At 48.0% G+C, this 20002-nt stretch overlaps 1 protein-coding gene across 1 annotated transcript; it reads left to right on the top strand.

Moving 5' to 3' along the window:
* Nucleotides 1–6724: 6724 nt before the first annotated feature.
* GPR157 (G protein-coupled receptor 157) lies at nucleotides 6725–19222 on the top strand. Its single transcript, XM_040533657.1, has 5 exons — nucleotides 6725–7250; nucleotides 13281–13494; nucleotides 15234–15425; nucleotides 15897–16160; nucleotides 18354–19222. Exons 1-4 carry the CDS (start codon nucleotides 6874–6876, stop codon nucleotides 16116–16118), a joined length of 1005 nt encoding a protein of 334 aa, XP_040389591.1. The 5' UTR covers nucleotides 6725–6873; the 3' UTR covers nucleotides 16119–16160; nucleotides 18354–19222.
* Nucleotides 19223–20002: the final 780 nt, after the last annotated feature.

The raw sequence follows: 20002 nt of genomic DNA, 5'->3' as shown, positions 1-20002 counted from the left end.
TGATCCTTGCCTTTCAGCTGATGCTGCCTTCCTTTGCAAGACGGCAGCTTTGTGATAGCTGTTGGAAGATGAAATGAGAACAAGACAGAATTTAGTTTCTTGGTGCTCTATCTTGCTATCCAAACACAAACCTGTCTTGTTTGAATTTCTGGTGTTCCTAACCAGATACATTAGGAAGGAGGGAAGGCTTAGATGTCTTGGACCGTGTTAGAGGCTGATGAAAGCCAGTGAGCTTCTAGTCATGCAGCATGCTTTACCTTTATATTGCAGTGTTGCACAAGAGACCCTAGGAGTAATAACCTGCTTTTGAGGCTATGATGCAAGAGTTGAGGAATTGCTTTGCCCTGAAGGCAGCCTTCCAACATGTTCACATGTTTCCAGGAACTGAGGACTGCAGGAATGCTAGATAACACCAGGTCTGGTGCATCTCAGGCTGTTCCACATGTATAATAGGAAAGTCAAATGGCTTTAATCCAAGTGAGTATTGGTTCCCTTTTTTCTTTTGTTTTGCAGATGGTTGTTTCTCCAGGGAATTCTTCCTCTAATACCATGCATGACCTAAGAGCAGAGCTGTGCATTCAGGTGAACCCACCTAGAGTTTAAGCAGTCCTGTGTCCCTAAACTATTAAGCATCTGGAGACACTCTAGTGGTCCATTGTCTTGCCTGAACAGTGTTGTGTGAAACTTGGGAACTATTTGAGATAAGGAATGCAGACATGTAAGCTGGGTTTATCTTGTTAATATTTGTAATGCTTAGAGGTTTTAATCAAGACTGTGGTTAAAGAACAGGGTATCTGTCAATTCATGGTTTTGAGACTCTTCTCCCTGGAGAGCTGTTTCCTTTAGTACTACTGCAGTTACTTCATTGACTCCTTGTTTGTCCCCAGACTCTTGCCTTCTGTGAATGAGAAGAAAGGAGGAGACGGAACAGCCCACCCTAACTTCTCTCCTTGTGTGATGCCAGCTGTGAGTGTTTCTTTGGCAGTGTCTTAGCTGGTTGTTGTGAGCAATAGTTAAGGAAGCAATCAGCAAGTATACTGCCCTAGAAGTGCTACACATTGTTGGGCCTGCTTCATATCTCCCTGGCTTGCGAGGTGGATGGGGATCCAGGCTGGGATGCTGCCCAGATGTACTGTGTTGCATTGGAGCTTGGGTTGCCTGATGGAGCAAAGAGCTAACATGAAAAATGCTGCGGGATGCTTAATGTGGTGACTGCATCAGAGATGAGATGAAGAAAAGAAGATGAACACGTTGCAAGTTGCTTTTTTCTTCCTTTGTCCTTTCCACATGTATTTTCTTTAAATAAAATTCCAACTGTCATTAGTAATGCTGCAGAAATACAACATTAGGTACTGGGAGAAGAGCCTGCTTATAGGAAGAACTCATCTGAGTAATGACAAGCTGGCTTTAAGCCCAGCATGGGGAAAACTCACCTGTTGTCACTTTCTCCTGGCTGCTGGTCGGCAGCTGTTTTGCAAGTACGTGCATTCAGGAGCCCAGAAATGTAGCTGATCTTTCTGGGGAAGAGTTAATTAGGTTTTAATGATGCAATGAGACATTTGATCTTGCATCCTCTGAGTAGGAGGGAGAGAAGGAGGATTTATGGGGGGGGGGTGGGAAGCGAGTCTAGGATATCTGATCAGTTCTGTAGAAGGGAATGTACGAGCACATCCACCTTGGAAGAGGGAAAGACCTCACCCAAACCTTGTTTTAAAATTCCAGTATTCATGTAGAGGATAAGCTTTCATTAGTTTTGATTAAATTAGGTTGGCTTTGTTTTATGCTCTGTGGCCCTCACTGACTTGCCTGAGTGTCGTGATCCAGGGGCATCGCAACTACAACCCTTCTTAAAACACTGACTTTGCCCACGCTTCTGTATACCTTCTTTTTTTCCAGACACAAACATAACTGTACTGGTTGCAGGGAGCTATGAAAATCTATGAACTGTCTGGCAAAGCTCTGCACTCAGAAGATAATGGATGGCCAGAAGGGAGCAGAGTATCCTTCCGTTGCAAGTCTTCTGAAACTTCATCTCAGGCCTTTGTAGGGTATTTGTCATGAGACAAATGTTTTGAGCAAGTACATCAGCTTTCCTGATAAACTACTACTTTTGATGGCTTTTCACTTCTAGGTTTATTCTTCATAGAGCAAAGGTAGCCATCAGTCCTAGGATTTTTGGGAGAATAAGAGGGTTGTTTTGCTTTTTAACTTAACTCATTACAGGTAATAAGAGCAGCTTAAAAAAAAAAAAAAAGTACTGAAGGATTGCAATGAAGGTTGCTGCAAAGAGTTCCTCTGAGTACCCTGCTCAAGTGCCCTGTCCCAAAGTGTCACTGCTCCTTATTGTCTGAGCTGGGTGTTGACTGGGTGGGAGTGATGCAATGAGTGGCTGGAATGTGGCTGGGTCAAATACATGGGCCTCGACCTGTCTCACCATATAATTCCTGAGCAACTTCACTTGTGTTAATGAAGTCAGCGGGCTTGAATTCTTGTCTATTGCAGTGTTCTGTATATAACCTTGGTGTGCCAGTGCTAAAACCAGGATGGGTAACAGTGATTGTCAGAAAATGTGGGCCTTGTATTTCAAATAGTTCTGTTAAATGTGCTCTTTGCTACCTGGGAAAGAACCATATGATGCAAACAATGCAATGCCAAGTGATACCAGTGGGGATGTGGCCATGGCTGACCCCTTGGTTGGGCAAATTGTAGTAGCTGTGCACAAGTCTGCTGGGACCTGAGCAGTCAGCATCTGCACGTGGAGAGAGAGAATTTGTGAATTGTTTAAATGCAGACATTTTGTCTGTACTCACTGAGGGAGGGTGAAGTGTATGGCATGGTGTTTTACTGCACGTTTTCAGGGTGATCTTTGGTTTCTGGACATTAGGGGTTAAGTGTCCTCATATCAATGAAAGAATTAATCTCTTGGGCTCTGTTACACCCTTTCCAGGAAGGAGAATTGTCTCTGCTGCTTTGCACTTCATCTGTTTCAAATGACTTGTGTGAAAACGTGAGGTTTCTGGCTCAGTGACCAGGGAAGCCAGCAAACTTCATGACTTCTCCTGCTCGAGGGGTCTCATTATTAGCTTTTATGTTCCTGTCTCATCTGCGTTAAAACTGTGGGATGTAGGCAGAGCTTTCTGTTGCAAAGTACAGTGTAAAAGCTGCACCCCAAAATACAATTATTTGGCCTATTTTCCTGTTACTAACTGTAAGAGATGCATTTTGCTTAGACCAGATCTTAAATGTAGTATTGTTTGCAGCATACTGTTCAACTGTGAACGTATAATATTAACACCTTTATTTTAATCTGTGCAACCACAGCGTGAAGGAACATCCCATATTAATCTCCTAATTTAAATTTGAAATGAAAAAAACTATCCCAATGCTGGGAACATAATTCATTGATTGTGCTGGCTGGATTCCAGCAGTGTAACTAATTCCATTCTGTCTGCATTACATTCTCCTTGCTTCTGGTGGCTTTTTTTTGTGGGTTGTTGGCTCGAATTCTTGTGCGGTCTCCGCAGCCTGACTACGCGTTTTTAATGCAAGTGGAAAACTGCTAGAAATGACTAAGCATCTCTCCAAGATGAAAGGAAAGGAAAGCCATGGGGTTGCTGGTTAGACCCAGGACAGCATGATGTGGGTGGGTAACAGGTGTGCCCTGTTTCAGCAGTCGTGTGCACGCTCCTCCTTGCTATCTCCTATCCCAGCTGCAGGGCTGTTTTTGGGGTGCAGGTGGCAGCCTGCTGGGGCTGGAGCCCCAGAGCTGCAGCCATGGAGGGAGCATCTGCTAGATCGGGGCAGTGGCGATAGGAAAACTTCTCTGCCTGGACCAGCAGTGACCTCTTGTGGGTGGCGGAGCTGCCTGGGTGTCAGCAGCCAGTTCTCTGCTGTAATGAATGCAAAGGTGGGGAAGGGAGTTTGGATTTTGTTGTCTGGGTGTTGGAAACGCACAGCTATACCTGGTGTCAGTCTCTTGCCGTGCTGAAGCTGTGATGTGGTGGTGTCCGAATGGTTGGGGAGCAATTCAGACTCTTCTCTCCCCTTGGTGAACCCAGAGCTGGCTTCCGAGCCCACCACAGGAGCAGGAAGGAATGAGAGCAGGACTTGTGTGCAGGTACCTTTTCCATGACATCTCCTTGTTTCTGCCAAAAGCTGTCTCACTGCTCTGGCACAAAATTGAGAGTTATGAAGTACTATGCCAGCATCGTGGCTGTGGTATGCAAGAAGGGCTGGGGGGTCTCAGCCCCTAGTAATCACTTAAAAACCCTGAGGCATAAAACAGGTTCCCAGTTAATAGAGGACTATGCCTCAGCCCAGCTTCCTGGCCAGCTGCAAAGGCAAAGTTAAAACAAAAACTAAAATCTTGTTGAAGCCTTTTTTGCAAATGTCAGTACACTACGTCTTGGTTAGTGGAAGTGAATTTGTCGTTACAGCTCAATTGATGTTTTATAAGATGCGGGGGGCAGCCTGTGTGTCAGAAAGCTTTCTAAGTAGCTAAAAAAAAAAAAAAAAAGAAATTGTCCTTCCACCAAGTAGCAGGTTACTTCACCACCCTGTGACTTTGACTTCTCCCTGCACTGAGCTACACACAATACTTTCTTAGAATTGTCGTGTATTTTTAGGCAGTTTGCAAATCTTTCTGTTCTCTGGACAGCTGCGGATTCCCTGAGACTGACAGGCAGACAGCTGCACCGCTGCCCTGCGATTAAAGGTAACGACACCAAGATTACAGGAATGCCACAGAGATGCTGGCGGTGGATGGATGCCTTGCACATGCAGAAGTCAAAAAATAGAAGGTAGTGAAAGTCTTGAAGTTATCTGCCTTTTATTACTCGGTTTTGCAGCATTATCTCTGCATGCCCTGCTGCTGAATGATGACTTGTGTGTGCAAATTAACCATACTCCTATTTTCGGGAAGCAGGAAGAGATCCTGTGCCTGTCCTATTACTTTCTGATTGCCAAGGGCAAAATATATCTCTGTAAAACTGGACAACACCAAAATTTGCAGCTCTACTAACTTGTGGTTGCAAGTCAAGTATTCCCTGCTATCCAATTCTAAACGAGTTTAAGTCAGGCCATAAGCTGTGGAAATAAATTGTCTTGCAAGGCTTCAGAATTGAGCTGTATTGTAGAGCTACATCAGTCACACACACACACCCTCCCTCCCTCCCTCCCTCCCAAAAAGCAACTTTCAGGATCCAGGGCTGGAGATGAAGTGGTTTGTCCGGATGTTTGTGCTAGGTGGGTGAGCCTGTCTCCTTTCTTTTGTGCTATAAAAGTGGGGGAAGGGAAACCAAGGAACAAGGAAGAAGCCAAGAACAGAAGAGCGAGCACTGGGAATGCAGTCTTGACCAAAAAAAAAAAATTTTTTTTTGGAAGGTCAGATGGTAGCTAAAGCAGGCCTGGAATAATGATTAGTTAGTGCTATTAGTGTCAGATTGTGTGCAGGGGAAACACAAGTTGCTGCAGCTTCCTTTTCCTATAAAGACCATACAGAAGGCATCAGGCTCCACAATAAACTTCTAAATGTACTTCTAAATGTAGAAGCCTGCTTGATGGAAGTTAACTGAGTGTCAAAGGTCAAAAAGGTACGTAGAAAGATCTTGTTTCTAAACGGTGACTTTTAACACAGGGCAAATGACAGATGCATCAAGGTGACCAAGAAGTATGCCAAGCCTGTATATTGCAGGAGAATCAGCAAATTGAATTTTAAAATGTGCTGAAGTTCCATCCAGTAACTTCTTGGAAAGTGCTGGTGTGGCTTGTACTTGGATGTGGATCTGGGGCAGAAGGGATGGGTTTGGACAGCACAGCAGAAGCAGCTTCGAGATGGTTTGCAGTAAAATGGTAATAGTGGGAAAAAAATAGAGTTAAGTACTGGTTATCCTGAAAAACTTGGTTGTAAACCAGTGTGGTCTTAGTGTAAGGTGGCAAAAATACGTGATTTAAAATGTTGAGGACCCCCTTCTCCATTTGGAAGATGGGGATGTAAAACTGAAACAGCGTTGTGGCAAAAAGCACTGTGCAAATAGAAGATGTTTCTGTTAGAAATGGGGTTTCTGGGGTGTGTTGGATGGCTTCAGGTTCCTAGGAGAAGGTGAGGTGCGGGATAAGGCACCTGGTTTTGTGGGTCAGATAAACCTTGCTAAAATCTGAGCTCAGCTGGGATCCTCTGTTGCTCCCGCTGGGGGAAGGATTAAGCTGTTTTAGGGAATGAGACACCCGAACCAACAACAAACTCCACTGGAAACTGAGCACATCAGTACCAGACTCTAAGCTGAGAGATACGAGTTACCTGCGGGGAAGCCAAGGAAGTATCAGCAAAGCGAACAAGGACACAGCTTATTAACGACAGAAATATGAGATGTGCTTAACGTGGTAGTGAACCCCCCTTTTAGTGCCTGCTTAGGGGTGTCTGCCTTGCAGGTCCACAAGGTATGGTGTGAGTCGAGGGTGTTGTGGAGCGAGGAAAAGGTAAAGATGGGGAAAGCAAAAGGGGTCGGGGGGCTCCCGCTGAGTTTGGGGGGCTCTGCCTGGGCTGCGGGCGAGCTGCGCTTGCTGTTTGCAGAGGAAAGGAAGCAAGCATGGCTTCGGGACGACAGTTTAAAATAAAAAAAGATATTTAGAGAAAATAAATTGAAGGGCATCGAGCCGGCCCTTCCCCTTCCCTGCCGGCAGCTGTGCGCCTCTCCCTGCGAGCAGAGCCGGCTGCGGGCTGGGGGGGCGCCGCCGGGGTGTCCGGGGCGGGGCGGCGGCAGCGGGGCTGCGGAGGGAGCTCCGCCGCTCCCGGCCCTTCCCTTCCCTTCTTTTCCCATCCCTTCCCTTCCCCTCCGACCCTTTGCCGGCTGGGTGCTCGCCTGGCTCCCCGCAATGCCCCGGCCGCTGCCCCCCACGGAACTGTACGCGGCGGAGCGGGCGGTGGTGCTGGCCTCCTGCCTGCTGTCCTGCCTGGGCTCCAGCCTCCTGCTCTGCACCCACGCCCTGTGGCCGGAGCTGCGGACGCGTCCCAGGCAGCTCCTGCTCTACCTCTCCTTGGCCGACCTCCTCTCAGCCCTCTCCTACTTCTACGGGGTGCTGCAGGACTTCGACAGGACGTCGTGGGACTGCGTGCTGCAGGGCGCCCTGTCCACCTTCTCCAACACCAGCTCCTTCTTCTGGACCATGGCCATTGCCCTCTACCTCTACCTCACCATCGTGAGGGGCTCGTCCACGGGGGCCGGCTTGCTCTGCTGCTTCCACGCGGTGAGGTGGGTGCTGCCGGCCACCCCGGCGAGGCGCGGAGCCCGTGGGTGCCCCGCGTGCGGCACGCTGCGCTCACGGTGCCCGCTCGCTCCTTGGGGATGCCGTGCCCTTCTCGAGTTCCTTGTGACCAGGGGTTTTGCTGCTTTGGGACTAACCAGCCCTGCTTGTTCCCCCCCACCCCACCCCTCCCCACGCCCTTGAGAAGGAATAGAGACGTGGAAAAGTTAAAACGGATTGCTTAAGTTGCAAAAAAAAATGTGCCGGTGACTCAAAATCGTGGCTTCTCCCCCTCCGCAGCCTGCTCTGATATCCTAGCAATAATAACCCGAAACTTGTGTTTGCACTCCTTGCCTGCTGCTGCCCAAGCTCCCGCGTTTGGGATCCGTTTCCCGGATTTCCCGTGTCAGTCGGGTCTGTTTGTCCTACACTTTCTTAGCAGGTTGCTGTAACCCAGCGCTCCTAGGGGAACCCAGACCACAAGCGAGGAGGCTGCGAGAAAAGCGCTCTGAAGGTTGTTTTGGCATGTTTGATTGAAAGCAAGACAAAGCAGCCCACAGTGTAGCTCGATGTCTTGGTTGCTGCTGGTTAGTGAGCTGATTTTCCACATCATGTTTAGTAAAAGCCTTCATTATGCAATTTGAGCTTGTGTGATCATGTGCTACCTCCACACCGAGCAAAACAGTGATCCCTTAGTGCTCTGGGCTGCCAGGCTTTTGCACTAAATTATATGAGGAATGATTTCTTTAAAAAAAAAAAAAAAAAAAAAGGCATCAGGGCAAGCAAAGGAATGGTTTTTATTCGGTCTGTTTCTCAGTGAAATATTTGTCACCTCTTATTGTCAACAGCGTGACTTGGGAGATGATTGAATTAGAGCTAAGTGAAGATGGGGCAGTGAAAGACATTAAGGTTAAGAGGGAATCAGGGAGGACAGGAATCCTGCCCCATCTCTTTTAATTGCTGCTAGATGGCCAGGTAGGTCTGCCTGCGAGCAAGCCTGAGGTGCCTGCACATGTGGCTGGCTGCACCAGCACCGGGTGCAGGAGATGAAGTGAAATGCAATGAGACAGGAGGCAGCTTGTTTTCTTTTTTTCCTTTCAGTTGAGGATGATGTTGCTCTGGGTGACTTGTGGAGAAGAGGAATTGCTGGTGAAGAGCTGCATGGGGCTGAGGGAACAGAGACAAGGAGCCTGACTTCTTCACGGGCATGCTGTTTGCATCAGGCTGCGTCAAAGAGCTGCTGCAAACCTGCCCCACTTGTAATTTCCCTGTCTGCTAATTGCTCTGAGCGTGAGCTTGGTCTGTACTTAAACATCTCTGCCTGGTTTAATGCTGCTCAGCCTCATCAGATACAGGGTGCAGAAGGAAGCTCGGGGAGGCTCAGCGAACTGCTGCTGGCCCTAATCTGTGCGCTCCTTCACAGCAGTCAAATCCCGAGAGCACTGTGACGTTGCGAGAGAGGAAGGGAGTGTTCAAACTCAACTTCCTCAGGGTGAATTTGCTAGGTTTATTTTCAGGGCTCTGCAGTCAAAATCAAATGCGATCTTCTGCTCTAGGTGTTGCTCAGCTCTGCTTGCCCTGTTTAAAGGGCAGTGTAGATAGCTTTCATATAAGTCCTATTTCCAGGTTCTGCTTCATAAGTGGTGACTCCCATTCTGTGCTCAAAGCATCTTCTTGCTTTACAACCTGTGTGCAAAGCAGGGAAAACAAGTGAGGACCTGTCCTCTGCCCAGCCCCTCCTGACACATCCTCCTTCCTTGCATTTCTGTTGCTACCTGAGAACTCCATCATAAGCACAAGTTCTGGACCTTGTGCTTGGCAGGGGCTCCCCCCTCAACACTTTTCAGTGCTTCAGAGTCCTTCTGGCTGTCTGCTGTGCTTTGGCCAGAAAAATCTTGTGCCATACATGTAGGAATTTTTGCAACTAGTATGGAAAGATTCCAGTGTGTGCGTTAGCTGCAGGGGATGGGTGAGGGAGAGCAGCCAGGGACAAAATAAAAGGAGGCAAAAGACAGGTAATGCTCTAAGGATTTAGAGATAAGTTTATGTATTTTTGTCTAGGCAAGAACCTGGGGCTTCTTTTTTCTCCTTTTATCACTTCACAGGTTGCTGACACGGTCATGCAGTGACCGCCATGCGAAGAGCTGTGCTGAGATGTGCGTCTGGCAGGGATGGAAGGCAGGACGGGGTTTGGTCGTGCACGAGTTTTCCAGCCCTCTCAAGCAGCTGCTCATCCGGGGCGAGTGTTTGTAGCAACGCATACTCCTTTAACATTGAGCATAACCAGAGACTCTGTTCCTTAGCTGAGCAGAGCTGGCTAAGCCTATGTTGGAAGTTACTACCTGGAATTTTGTTTTTAGGGAAATCAGGACATTGCAGGGGATGAAACCTGATGAACGGGTTTGTTCCTCATCAAGTTGAGTCATGGTAACACATGCACCTCTTTTAGAGCTAGACTGGGCAACTGCGGGCCCTGGTTTGTTTCTAAATGTTTGTTGAGCTCAGATGAGCTTTGAAAACAAGCTTGCAGCTAGCTTTGAAAATATTTGTAGTACTTGTAAGCTGCAAGTTCTGGCATTGGGAGTGTAAGTTTCCAGGCTACCTCACTTGTTCTGGGTTTCTAAATGTCAAGCATCGTTTGGTCAGGCAATGGCTTCTTTGCTCTGAGAGCAGCTGATCCAAACTCAGGGCAAGGAGTGGGCCAGATCCCACCAAGGGATTGCTTCTTGCTTTGTATTTGATAGTGGTTGATGTTGACCTCTGAAGTGTTTGCATTTCACGAAAGGCTGTGCAGATGTTTATAAGCATATATATATATATGGAATATAAGCATATATATGGAATACTTGAGACCCTTTCATGTACTATTTATTGTATTGTACATCTGAGACTCAAGTACATCTGTACTGTCACGACTGTGCCAGTGATGCACTTCAGAACTGGACAGTCGAAGTCCCTAACCCTAAGCCTTGCCTGTGAGGTGCAGGGATCTCTTGGATGTTGCTGTAGCTTTACCTCTCTGTTCAGAAAAGGCTGTAGGTCAGGCCAAGCCAAGGGAAACGACCTGGCTGCTGGTGTCTCAGCTTTTAAATTCTCTGGGAGGAATCTCTGTGTGGTACCAGCAGCTTGGTGCTCGGGTACTGCAGACTCAGTTAATGTTTGGGTAAGAAAATGGAGAAATTAAACTGGGAGTAGATTTGGTCTGGAATTCTGCTTATGGCACGTGCTTGAAACTCTTTCAAGCTGGCTTGGATCTCCAGAAGCCTGATATTTCTCTTGAAGAGTAAAAATTCCAGTTCCCATCAGGAAGCACCTGCAGGTTGCTGTAGGATGGCTGCTTGTCTGACCTGTGCAGGCCAACAACTGCAAATCTCCTCTGCTTGCAGGAGCCAGTGGGGGAGGAAGCACCTGTCCAGAGTAAATCAAAGTAGGCAATCCGACCTCAGGCACACTGAGGACAAGAAAACCAGCACAGCATGAGTCCTTGCTCATGAGTCCTCATATAAATGCAGCGCTTGTGTTAATCTGGAGTGACGTGCTGGATTGGATAAATTTGTATTAATAGATTGCTGGGTGCTCTATTAGGGAAATAAGTACGGTTGTATCTGCCTGAGGGATGGGATTGCCTCCTTTTATCTCCTGCACTGATGGCATTTAGATCTGAGAGGCCCAACCTACATAATTACACTGTGGGGCTCAAAGGAAAATTTCTGCCTCTTCATGCTATCTTGGATCCCTTTTATTCCAGTCTTCAAACTTGCTTTGGGTGTATATAATGTATTATTTTCTGGCTCTTCTAGATAAGTATGAAGCATTGGTATTTTCCAGTCCTTGGTAATCTGTTCTCTAGGGGTTCTTAAAAATAATTTAATCATGAGTCTCAGTTCTCCTTTCCCCTTTTCTAAAACATTTTCAAATAAGCTGGAACTGATGAAGTTCCTTGAAATGTCTGATTATTTTCTAGATTCTTTCCAATTTCACTTTGGGTTTGTAATCCTTTGTGCTTAATGTTAGTTGTGATAACCTTCTGATCGCAATACACTCTTTCTGTGAAAACTGAAGCATAAATTAAGCTCCTGATGTGTGGCAGTCTTCTTCCCCATTCTTTCCTTTATTTTGGTTAGGTACTTGAAGATTTCTTTTTTTTTTTTTAGTCCCTTGCTAGTGAGCTGTTACTTCATACTGTAGCCTCTCCTTGTGTGGCTGTAAGTCCTCACACTGTTCTTTTATATTTATAACTAGTAATTTGACCCAGTTTGATCTTCTCGTATCATTCTCTTTCAGTTTCAGGTCACTGTGGAGATCATTATTTAGGCAAATTAGTTTCTTAATACATTTCCTTTGTCCTGGTGCTGGACTCATTTGTGCTTATGTCCTTTAATATGGTTCCGTAAGGAAGGGCCAGTTCTCCTGAGTGCTTATCCTTACCTTAGTGGTCAGTTCTTCCAGGCATTGAAATGTGAACCTGTGAGCCTAGAATCCTTGTTCTTGGGCCACTTCACCATTTTTACCAGAATGAGAAGGCTTTGAGAGGCGTAGTAGGAATTTTCATGGTGGTGGTGATGCCTGGTGTGTGTTCAGAAGGCTCTGATAACAGCACAAGGAGGACTTCCTGCAGCAGAACTGCCCTTAAACACCACCACCAGCTTGGGTTAGCACCAGCCATTCTGAACAGAAGAGGGCAACAGGATGTTCCAAGTAAAAAAGCTGAAAATTTGACTCCAAATTTCTTATACCCTTCCATTTACATTCGTTTTGTGTATGTGTAACTGATGTTAGGAGCATGATCCTGTCCAAGTTCTCTGCAGCTCCTCCAGGCCACCAGCAATATAAGTATGAATCAGGAAGGTGATGAGACCGGTACAGTAGCAGCTTTGTTTTCTTTGCATCTGGAGAGAGCAGGGCGTTCACGCTGGAAACTCAATCTCAGCTCTCTGAGGCATTTGACATTTTTAGAGGAACTGTCCCTTGTAAGCTTCCTCAGAAACATTTTCTGAGGGTGAATGTGGGAAGGGCAGGTGATGTGTTTAGCTCCAGTGTTTCAGCCACAGAGTGACGTGTGAGCTGTACATCGTGGGCTGGGGCAGCTCTGTGAAGTCCTGGGTATTCACAGCCAACAGGAAGGGGCTGGGTGTTTTTACATCTGGGTTGGGGGAATCTTTCAGTTCTTGCTCATGGCTTTTTGTGGGCAGCCCGAGCTGCTGAGCGACTTAGTCCATGTGTGTCACCGCAGTTATTTTTCTGCTAGGTGCTTCCCTATATCTGCCTCTGCTGCAGGACAGAAGCTGAAGTCAAAACACAGCTCCAAATGATGTGAAACTGGCTCCTCTTTGCTACTCCAGTTTTAATGCTGTTACTACCAGTGCTTTTCCTTGGGAAGAAACTTTCCCTTGGTCCTTGAGAAATGACTCTTGCTCCCCAAATATTGACTACATCTCCATCTAAACAACAAAAAAAGCAAACCACCACTACTACTAGCACCACCATCAACTGCAAAAACAGAAATGATGCAATGAAATTGTGGATTTCTTTGTGTCACCTGTGCAAAGTGTCACGTAGGAATCAGTGTGAGGGTTTGGCTGCGTGTGTTTTGAAAGCTGTGAACGGGCCAGCCTGCCCTCGAATGGCTGGTTCCTGCAGGATGGGCACGTTGTACCGTGCTGTGGCCTGCCAAATCCTGGACCTCTCGTGTTAGGTGTGCAGGCCAAGTTCCAGTTCTGTGCTCAGGTTGGCGTATCATTATCTGTCTGTCCTTTGTGTGTCCTCCAGGCCTGAGATCCCAAGTTCCTAGAGGGGATCCCTGGGAATTGAATTGGGGTCTGCATGGGTTTGTGTTCCCCACTGGGTGCTGTCAGAGGCCTGCCTGTCACAGCCGCTTCCCTTAGGCCTGGTGCAGGAATGCTGGCATCCTGCAGGAGGAATTGGCATCCTGTGTAATGAAGGATCCCTTCATCTGTCACACGTTTCTCCCAGGGAGTTGGGGGGACTAAACTGAGCGTGTTCTCAGCTTAAACTTGCTTCTTTTGTTCTTTCCTCAGCTGGGGAGTCCCCCTTTGCATTACGGTTGCGGCTGTTGCTCTGAAGAAGATTGGCTACGATGCCTCCAATGTTTCTGTGGGCTGGTGCTGGGTCAACTTGGATGCAGAGGATCGGGTCTTGTGGATGCTGCTAACGGGGAAAGTTTGGGAGATCCTGGCCTATGTGACTTTGCCGGTGCTCTACATCCTCATCAAGAAGCACATTAACAGAGCGGTGAGTACTTTGCTGCTTTCAGATCACATTACAGGCTTGCTGTGTGATTGTATCCTCCCACTCTCTGAAGATTTCGCTGTGTATTAGCAGCTACACAGGCAGGAATTGCTTCATAAACTGCTGAAATACGTCCAACTGCTGGGAGAAGCAGTACCGCTGAGTCAGCAGCCCGCAGCATCATTGCACAATGACTTAGCACCAGAAGAATGTAAAAGCCTCTTGAAAACTTAAGGGGTTACGAGATGAAATGTGAGTCCTGCACTAGGAATTGAGACAGTGTGTGAAGGACAAAATTCAGCTTTTATCAGTCATCCATACAGCTCCACTTGTACCAAGCCTGAATTTGGCCTCTGATCTGACTTACCTAACCACAGTCATTTTAGGATCGCTAATGACAGCTTGTGTCTGAGTCCCATTTGTACTTGGAGGCTTCAGAGGTTTCTTTGTTGCTGTTTATGGTGAACACAAAGAATCCAGACGTATTGGACAATACTTGCATAATAGAAATGAAATCTAAGTTATGAGATTGGCAGAAAGAACAACACCTAGTTAGTTGTATTAGAAAAAGAAATCTGGATAAATGTCCTTCTGGAAAGTGTTGCCATGCACACCTGCTTGCTGTGGTGAAGCTGTGGCAGTAGTAGTAGTGGATAAACACAACTCTGGTGAGGGCAGGGTTTCCCAGATGAGCTGGAAGAACAGCACAGTCCGTACAAGTCCCAAGGGTCCCGGGGAAGGGAAGCCGGGAAGGGTTTGCTCGTGCCTGTCACCACTACGGACACAAGGCAGACAGGACTCAATGTTCCAGCAGCTGTTGAAGATAGCTACGTGACTGCCTGGAAAGCTGATCGCCCTCCTGCTCTGCCAGGGACACGTGGCTGCTCTGCTCTCCCGTCCTGCTGAGAGCCACTCGATGCTCGTAGCAGGGTCGGAGGAGCAGCACATGGGGCTGGGTGCATGCGAGGGTCTTTCTAAATGAGAGCTGAGGAGTCAGGGCTGGGAGTACCAGAGCACAGGAAGACACTACATGAAAGCTGTGTGTGCTCAGTAGCCCTGAAGGCAGGAGAAATAGTTTTCAGCAGGTCAGCTGTCCTGAGTTTTAATCTCTTCACCTATATTGCTATCCTGGTATTCATGATCATGCTGTCCCCACAGGTGCTCCATGGGTTGTGGTGACCTGCTCTCCCCCATCCAGGATGCTGCGTCCATCCAGCAGCTTCCAGCGTGGAAAGGTCCCGGGGCCTTGTACCTCCAACTGCCCTTATCCAGGGCATAGATCCCAGAAACTTTTTTCTGCCTGTAGTGTTACAGAGGCTTGCCGGCTTGTCAAACCTATGGAAGCCCATTGTTAACAGTATACTGTCAGAAATCAAGCACCAGGTCCCTCTCAGGGACTGCTGGAGGCTGGTGGGATTGCTGGATCTGTAAAAGTGCCCAGCCAGGCACCGGGAGAGCAGGTTCCTGCAGCAGTGATTTGTTTGTCTGACCCAGCTACGTAGGGCATAATAAAGCTCTAAGAAGGGCTGGATCTCCTTTATTTGCAACTCCTTGGCTTTAGCAGGAATGTTTGCAATAGTGAGGGCAGAATGTGTCTCAAGACCAGTGCTGTGTAACTGTGTCCATCAACTGCCCACAGGATGCAAAAACTGGGTTGGCTTTGGAAAGAATCCCCAGAGCTCAATGTCCGGAGTGTGTAGCCTTTTTTTCACATTTTTGTCTCTCCTCCATCTCCATGGAAGCACGCAGCGCTCTCAGAGTATCGCCCCATTCTCTCAAGAACACCGTTTCAGCCCCGGACTTCCATAGCAGATAAAAAGCTGATTCTCATCCCTGTCATCTTCATCATCCTCCGCATCTGGAGCACTGTGCGATTCATTCTGACACTCTGCAACTCCCCTGCAGTGCAAAACTCAGTCCTGGTTGTCCTGCATGTAAGTATTGGCCAGGCAGTGCGTTAGAAGGAAGGTCTGGAAGGGAGATGGAGCCTTGTTGCTCTCAACATCACTTTCTGTGCCAGGATGCAGCTCAGGCTGGCACAACACATGCGCCTTGCAAGAGCATCAGCTCCCTGGGATGCTCAGCAGTGCTGTTCCAGCATCATCTAGTGGACACTGAAAATAACTGCAGTGGGAGTGCTGGCTATAGGCAAGCTGCTTGTAGGAGAAGCTGGGTGCCTGTCCTGGAGCAGGGTCAGCCTGCTCCACACCCAGACCAGGCTGCAGGAGTGGCGCAACAGCAGCCTGTGCCGTTTTGGGGTGTGAGACTGTTTTTTCCTCTGTTTTCCTCACTTAGGTGGGAGTTGCTGACAGCACTAGAGCTGGTCTGACTTGACGTTTGCTGGTTTGGGTGTGGGGGTGTTGGTACAAACAGCACTGGTTAATTCCTTTCTTGCCCCCTTGCAGGGGATCGGTAACACGTTCCAAGGAGGTGCCAACTGCATTATGTTTGTCCTCTGTACGCGCGTGGTCCGGGCTCGGCTGCTCTCCTCTCTGTGCTGTTACCGCTATGATGACTCGGGTTGGCCTTCACCAAGGTCAAGCAGCAACCGGCAGTGCCCAGACCCCGCTGAGAGCGAGAACGTGCCAGACCCCGAGCGGACGAAACCTCTGCTTTCCAGCACCTGAGCCTGCGCTGCCCACGGCTCTACACTGACTTCATCTCTCTGGGTAAACTGCCTGGCTTCGTGACCCACTGCCAGAACTGGGGAGCTGCAGCTGGGGAGGACTGGGGTGGAAGGGCTCCCCTATGGGGTAGGGTTCTGCTCCTGCTGCGTGTGTTCCCTGTCTGACTGCAGGGATGACATGTACATCTCTTCGGTACTGCACAGTTCAGATGCATTTAGTGCCCAAAGTGTTCCTCGTATCGTAATGCAGCCCCTGCTGCCATTTATCACAACAGGCGCCTGGGGGTTGGTGACTCATGCAGGTTTATGTAGGAAATCTGCAGGAGCCCAAGCGTGGCATCAGTTCTTTGTGGCTTCAGGTACAAGGTTTGACACTGGATGATGTACTTGATTTCATCTGTGTGTCTTGATTCCTTGGGCTTGACTTAATGAGTGATAATTGCAGAACATGCAGGAGTTTTGGATTTAGTCCATGCAGGAGCCCCTGGGGCTGAGGCTCTGTGTGGGCTTCTGCCTGAGGCAGATTCTGATAGCGCTCTTGTGTAGCTAAAGGTAGTCCAAGCCCAGCTGTCCTGGCAGCTTAGGTAAATGTAACTGTGCTGGGAACTGCAGTCTCTCCAGGAAGGGTATGAAGCCCTGTGTCCTCCCACAGTTGTGCTTAGCCTGCAGGCCATGCTGAGTGAAAGGGCCAAGCCTGGAAGGCAGCGAGCTGCTCTGGGGCGCGGGCTGCAGCAGGGGCTGAACAGCTTGGAGAGGAGGCTTAGGGGGATGTGCTGCAGGTCTTTGTACCTCTCTCACGTACTTCTGGTTTGGTCCTCCCAGACCACAAAGCCTGAAGGGGAAAAAAAAAAAAAAGGCAGATTTTTTTAAATCAATAAACAATTCTTTTTAATCTGTATAACAAGCTTTTGCAGAAAGAGCAGAAGGCTCAGGAATTGCGTGGGGAGAGAGGGCAGCTGTCAGGCTCCCACTGCTCCAGGCACCCAGCTGTTCCAAACCTGCTCGTACTACTTTAATTTTAGTCACCTTAACAACACGCAGAACAAACTGCATGGTACGGTGACCTCATGGGACTAGGCAGAGGCAAGTCCTCTTAATGCCAAGTCTTCACTTCAGGGAATAACTTTATTAAGATATTAATACATCTAAGCCCTCTTGTACAAGAGCTGTGTAGGCTTGGGAAGGTGGAGTCCTCAAGGGCTCATTAACCCATTTCATGGGGCTGGAAAGGGGCTCAGTTCTTTAGCATCCCCAGAGCCTTTGAAGGATAGATGCAAGCATCTTTTATCTCTGGTATAGATGACTTCAAGAAGTTTTGCCTGCTTTCAGAAGTTGTTTTTTTTTTTCTCTTTTAAAACTTCTAACAGCTAAGTAGCAACCTTGGTAGCTCAACCTTGTGTTAACCCCATGTGGCTTTAAAAGAGGAGCTATATTAAAAACTGTTCTTGCAGAAAGGCAGGATAGTAAATCTTAAATGTTACAAGACTTAGAATTGTGCTGTGTTCATTTTTTTAGAGCCAGCCCTGAAGAGACAGTAGAATTGTCACCAACTTGGCTAAAGGAGCAGGGGAAAGCAAAGCAAACAAAATCAAAAAAGACTCCTTGTTCTCAATTTCCCTTTTTCCATAACAGCAGAGTGCTGAGAAACGCTTTTGGAACAATGTGCAGCTTTACAGAATAACGTTCCTTGTTCCTTGGGGTTCAGGGAAGCGTGCTGGTTCGTGAAGATCAGCTATTGGCAACAGCACCTGTGCTGATACAAGTGGAAAAATCTCTGATGACAGAAGCCTTCATGCAGGCAAGGCCAGGGAAGTAAAAACAGCCAACAGAGAAGTTCCTAGAATTGTCTTTGGTTTCTAACGCTGCAGCTGATCACAGCCTAAATAGAAGCAGGGATGGGATAATGGGAGAGGAAGGGTCTGTGACGGGCTGCAGAAATGTGTGGCTGCTCCTGGCAGGTCCCCTTCAGTCTCTGGCATGAAGTGCAGGAGCACAGTGCTCCCTGCAGCATCAGCTGTCTGTGAAGATGTCTGAAGTCTTCCCTGTCAGGCATGGGCTGGAGCAGTTGGATTCTGAGCCTGTGTTCCCCCCATGCCTCTTTTCAGCTTCTGCAGGGTGATGCCCCCTGCAGCTCAGGCTTCAGCAGGCCTCTTGTCCTGTCCCAGAGCAAATCCGTGCGCCCTGGTGCAGGAAGAGGGGACGGTTTGGAATTTTAACTGTGCTTCATGTTGTGCAGGTGCAGGATCATCCCAGAGTCCCACAGAGGGAGCTAAAGGCTGGGGAGAAGCACCGCTGCAGTGGCCGAGGAAAATGAAGATGTCCCAGTCCTGGGCGTGCAGATCCCAGCTGCGGTGGTCATGAACTTTGCTCAGGACCTTCTGGAAGATACTGTTTGGCTGCACTCCAGCCTCCTGGGTTTCTTCCCTCCTTCTCCTCTCCTTCCACCATAAATTTTAAAATTGTTTGGGGTTTTGCTTTTCTGTCTGACAGGGCAAAGATGTTGTTGTGAGTTCTGGGGTCAACAAATACGGGGATAGGGAAACTTTAGTAGCTGCTGGATAGGACTGTCCTGGGCATGGGTTTCAGTCCTGAGGTGTGAGGCCTCCCGGGGATCTCTGGCCTGGCTCCCGTTCTTCACTTGAATACGGACAACAGTGTGCAGACACACTTGTTTGGTGGCGATGGATGGTTCCTCTTCACATTTTATTCCTCCTTGGTGGTCAGGGGTCATCATCATCATCAGGGTGCGTGGTGGCTGCATGCTTATTGCCTCCTGGGGATATCTCAACTCCGCAGACTCCTGGTGCTGAGGGGCACCTGGGCTCGCCAGCCCGGCCTTCAGCAAGGGCAGCCCTCACCGTCTGCAGGAGGGTGCCTGGCACATGCTGGCCTCGTGCTGGCCTCCAGCCAGCCTCTGCCAAAGCACAGCCCACAGCCTGCCCCTGTCCTGGGAGTGTTTGTCCCGGGAGTGTTGTATCAGGGCTGGGGAGGGGACAGTTTGTTGGTTGGAGATACTGTGTTAATTTATTTACAGCTCCTCACTTGCTTGTGTTTTTTTAATATTTTCTCCGACTTCTACAAAATAAAGTTCAGTTTCTTTACCGAGATGTTGTTCAAGCATGTTGTGGTGGGCCCATTGGCGCCTTGAAGAATTTGGATGGGGAATTGTTGCGAGGTCAGTCTTCAGGTTTCTTGTGTGTCTGGCGTAAAGACTGGCCAAGGCATGTGCCAGAAGACAAATCTCTTCTACTGATACGTAGATTAGTATCTCTTCCTATCATTTTATATATATAGAAATGTAAACTTTTGATGAGTTTGAGCAAATCTGTTCACCGGTTCGCATTGTTATGTCCAGTTCCCCCTGGCCTATTGCTATGATCTGTGAAAAGAACAGTGTGTGGGGCTTGTTTCTCATAGGTTCTGTTGACCTTACGGACTGTGGTGCCTCAGCTGTGTGAGATTACAAATGTTACCTAATCATGAGATTACCAATTGAATTTTCTCCAGATGAGGCCACGCTGTAAGGTAGGTGGTACTAATGCTGGGCAGAGCTGGAGCTTTCCCAGGACTTGCCCAAATAGAGAAAATTCAAGTCTTTATGGAAAAAATGGGCAGGGTGACAACAGAGTAGTGCTGTGTAAGATGCCGTGCATTCACAGCTGTGAATGAACTTTACTCAGATGAAAACTTTGGCCATTTTATAGGGCTAGAAGCAGCCAGGGCCCTGGAGCAAGGAGTGGTGCTGGCCCATGGCTATATTCAGAACTGATTGAGCAACAGTGTCTGTTACTGATTGCACAAGGCTTCCCATGTGAGATATCTGCTTTTCTGTGGCTTATAACTGTGCCCCATATTTAAGTGGTTGATCCTAAAATGTTCTCTGCT

This window comes from Cygnus olor, chromosome 21 (genome assembly GCF_009769625.2).
Source record: "Cygnus olor isolate bCygOlo1 chromosome 21, bCygOlo1.pri.v2, whole genome shotgun sequence".
Lineage (NCBI taxonomy): Eukaryota > Metazoa > Chordata > Aves > Anseriformes > Anatidae > Cygnus > Cygnus olor.
Note: the sequence above shows the minus strand (reverse complement) of the source record. Positions and strands in the feature narration are given on the sequence as shown.

Excerpts from the sequence above, each read along its gene's own strand:
- GPR157 (XM_040533657.1), top strand. The coding sequence starts at position 6,874 with ATGCCCCGGCCGCTGCCCCCCACGGAACTGTACGCGGCGGAGCGGGCG. Across the intron at positions 13,495-15,233 it reads AGAAGCACATTAACAGAGCG|CACGCAGCGCTCTCAGAGTA; the intron begins GTGAGTACTTTG and ends TCTCCATGGAAG. Across the intron at positions 15,426-15,896 it reads CAGTCCTGGTTGTCCTGCAT|GGGATCGGTAACACGTTCCA; the intron begins GTAAGTATTGGC and ends GCCCCCTTGCAG.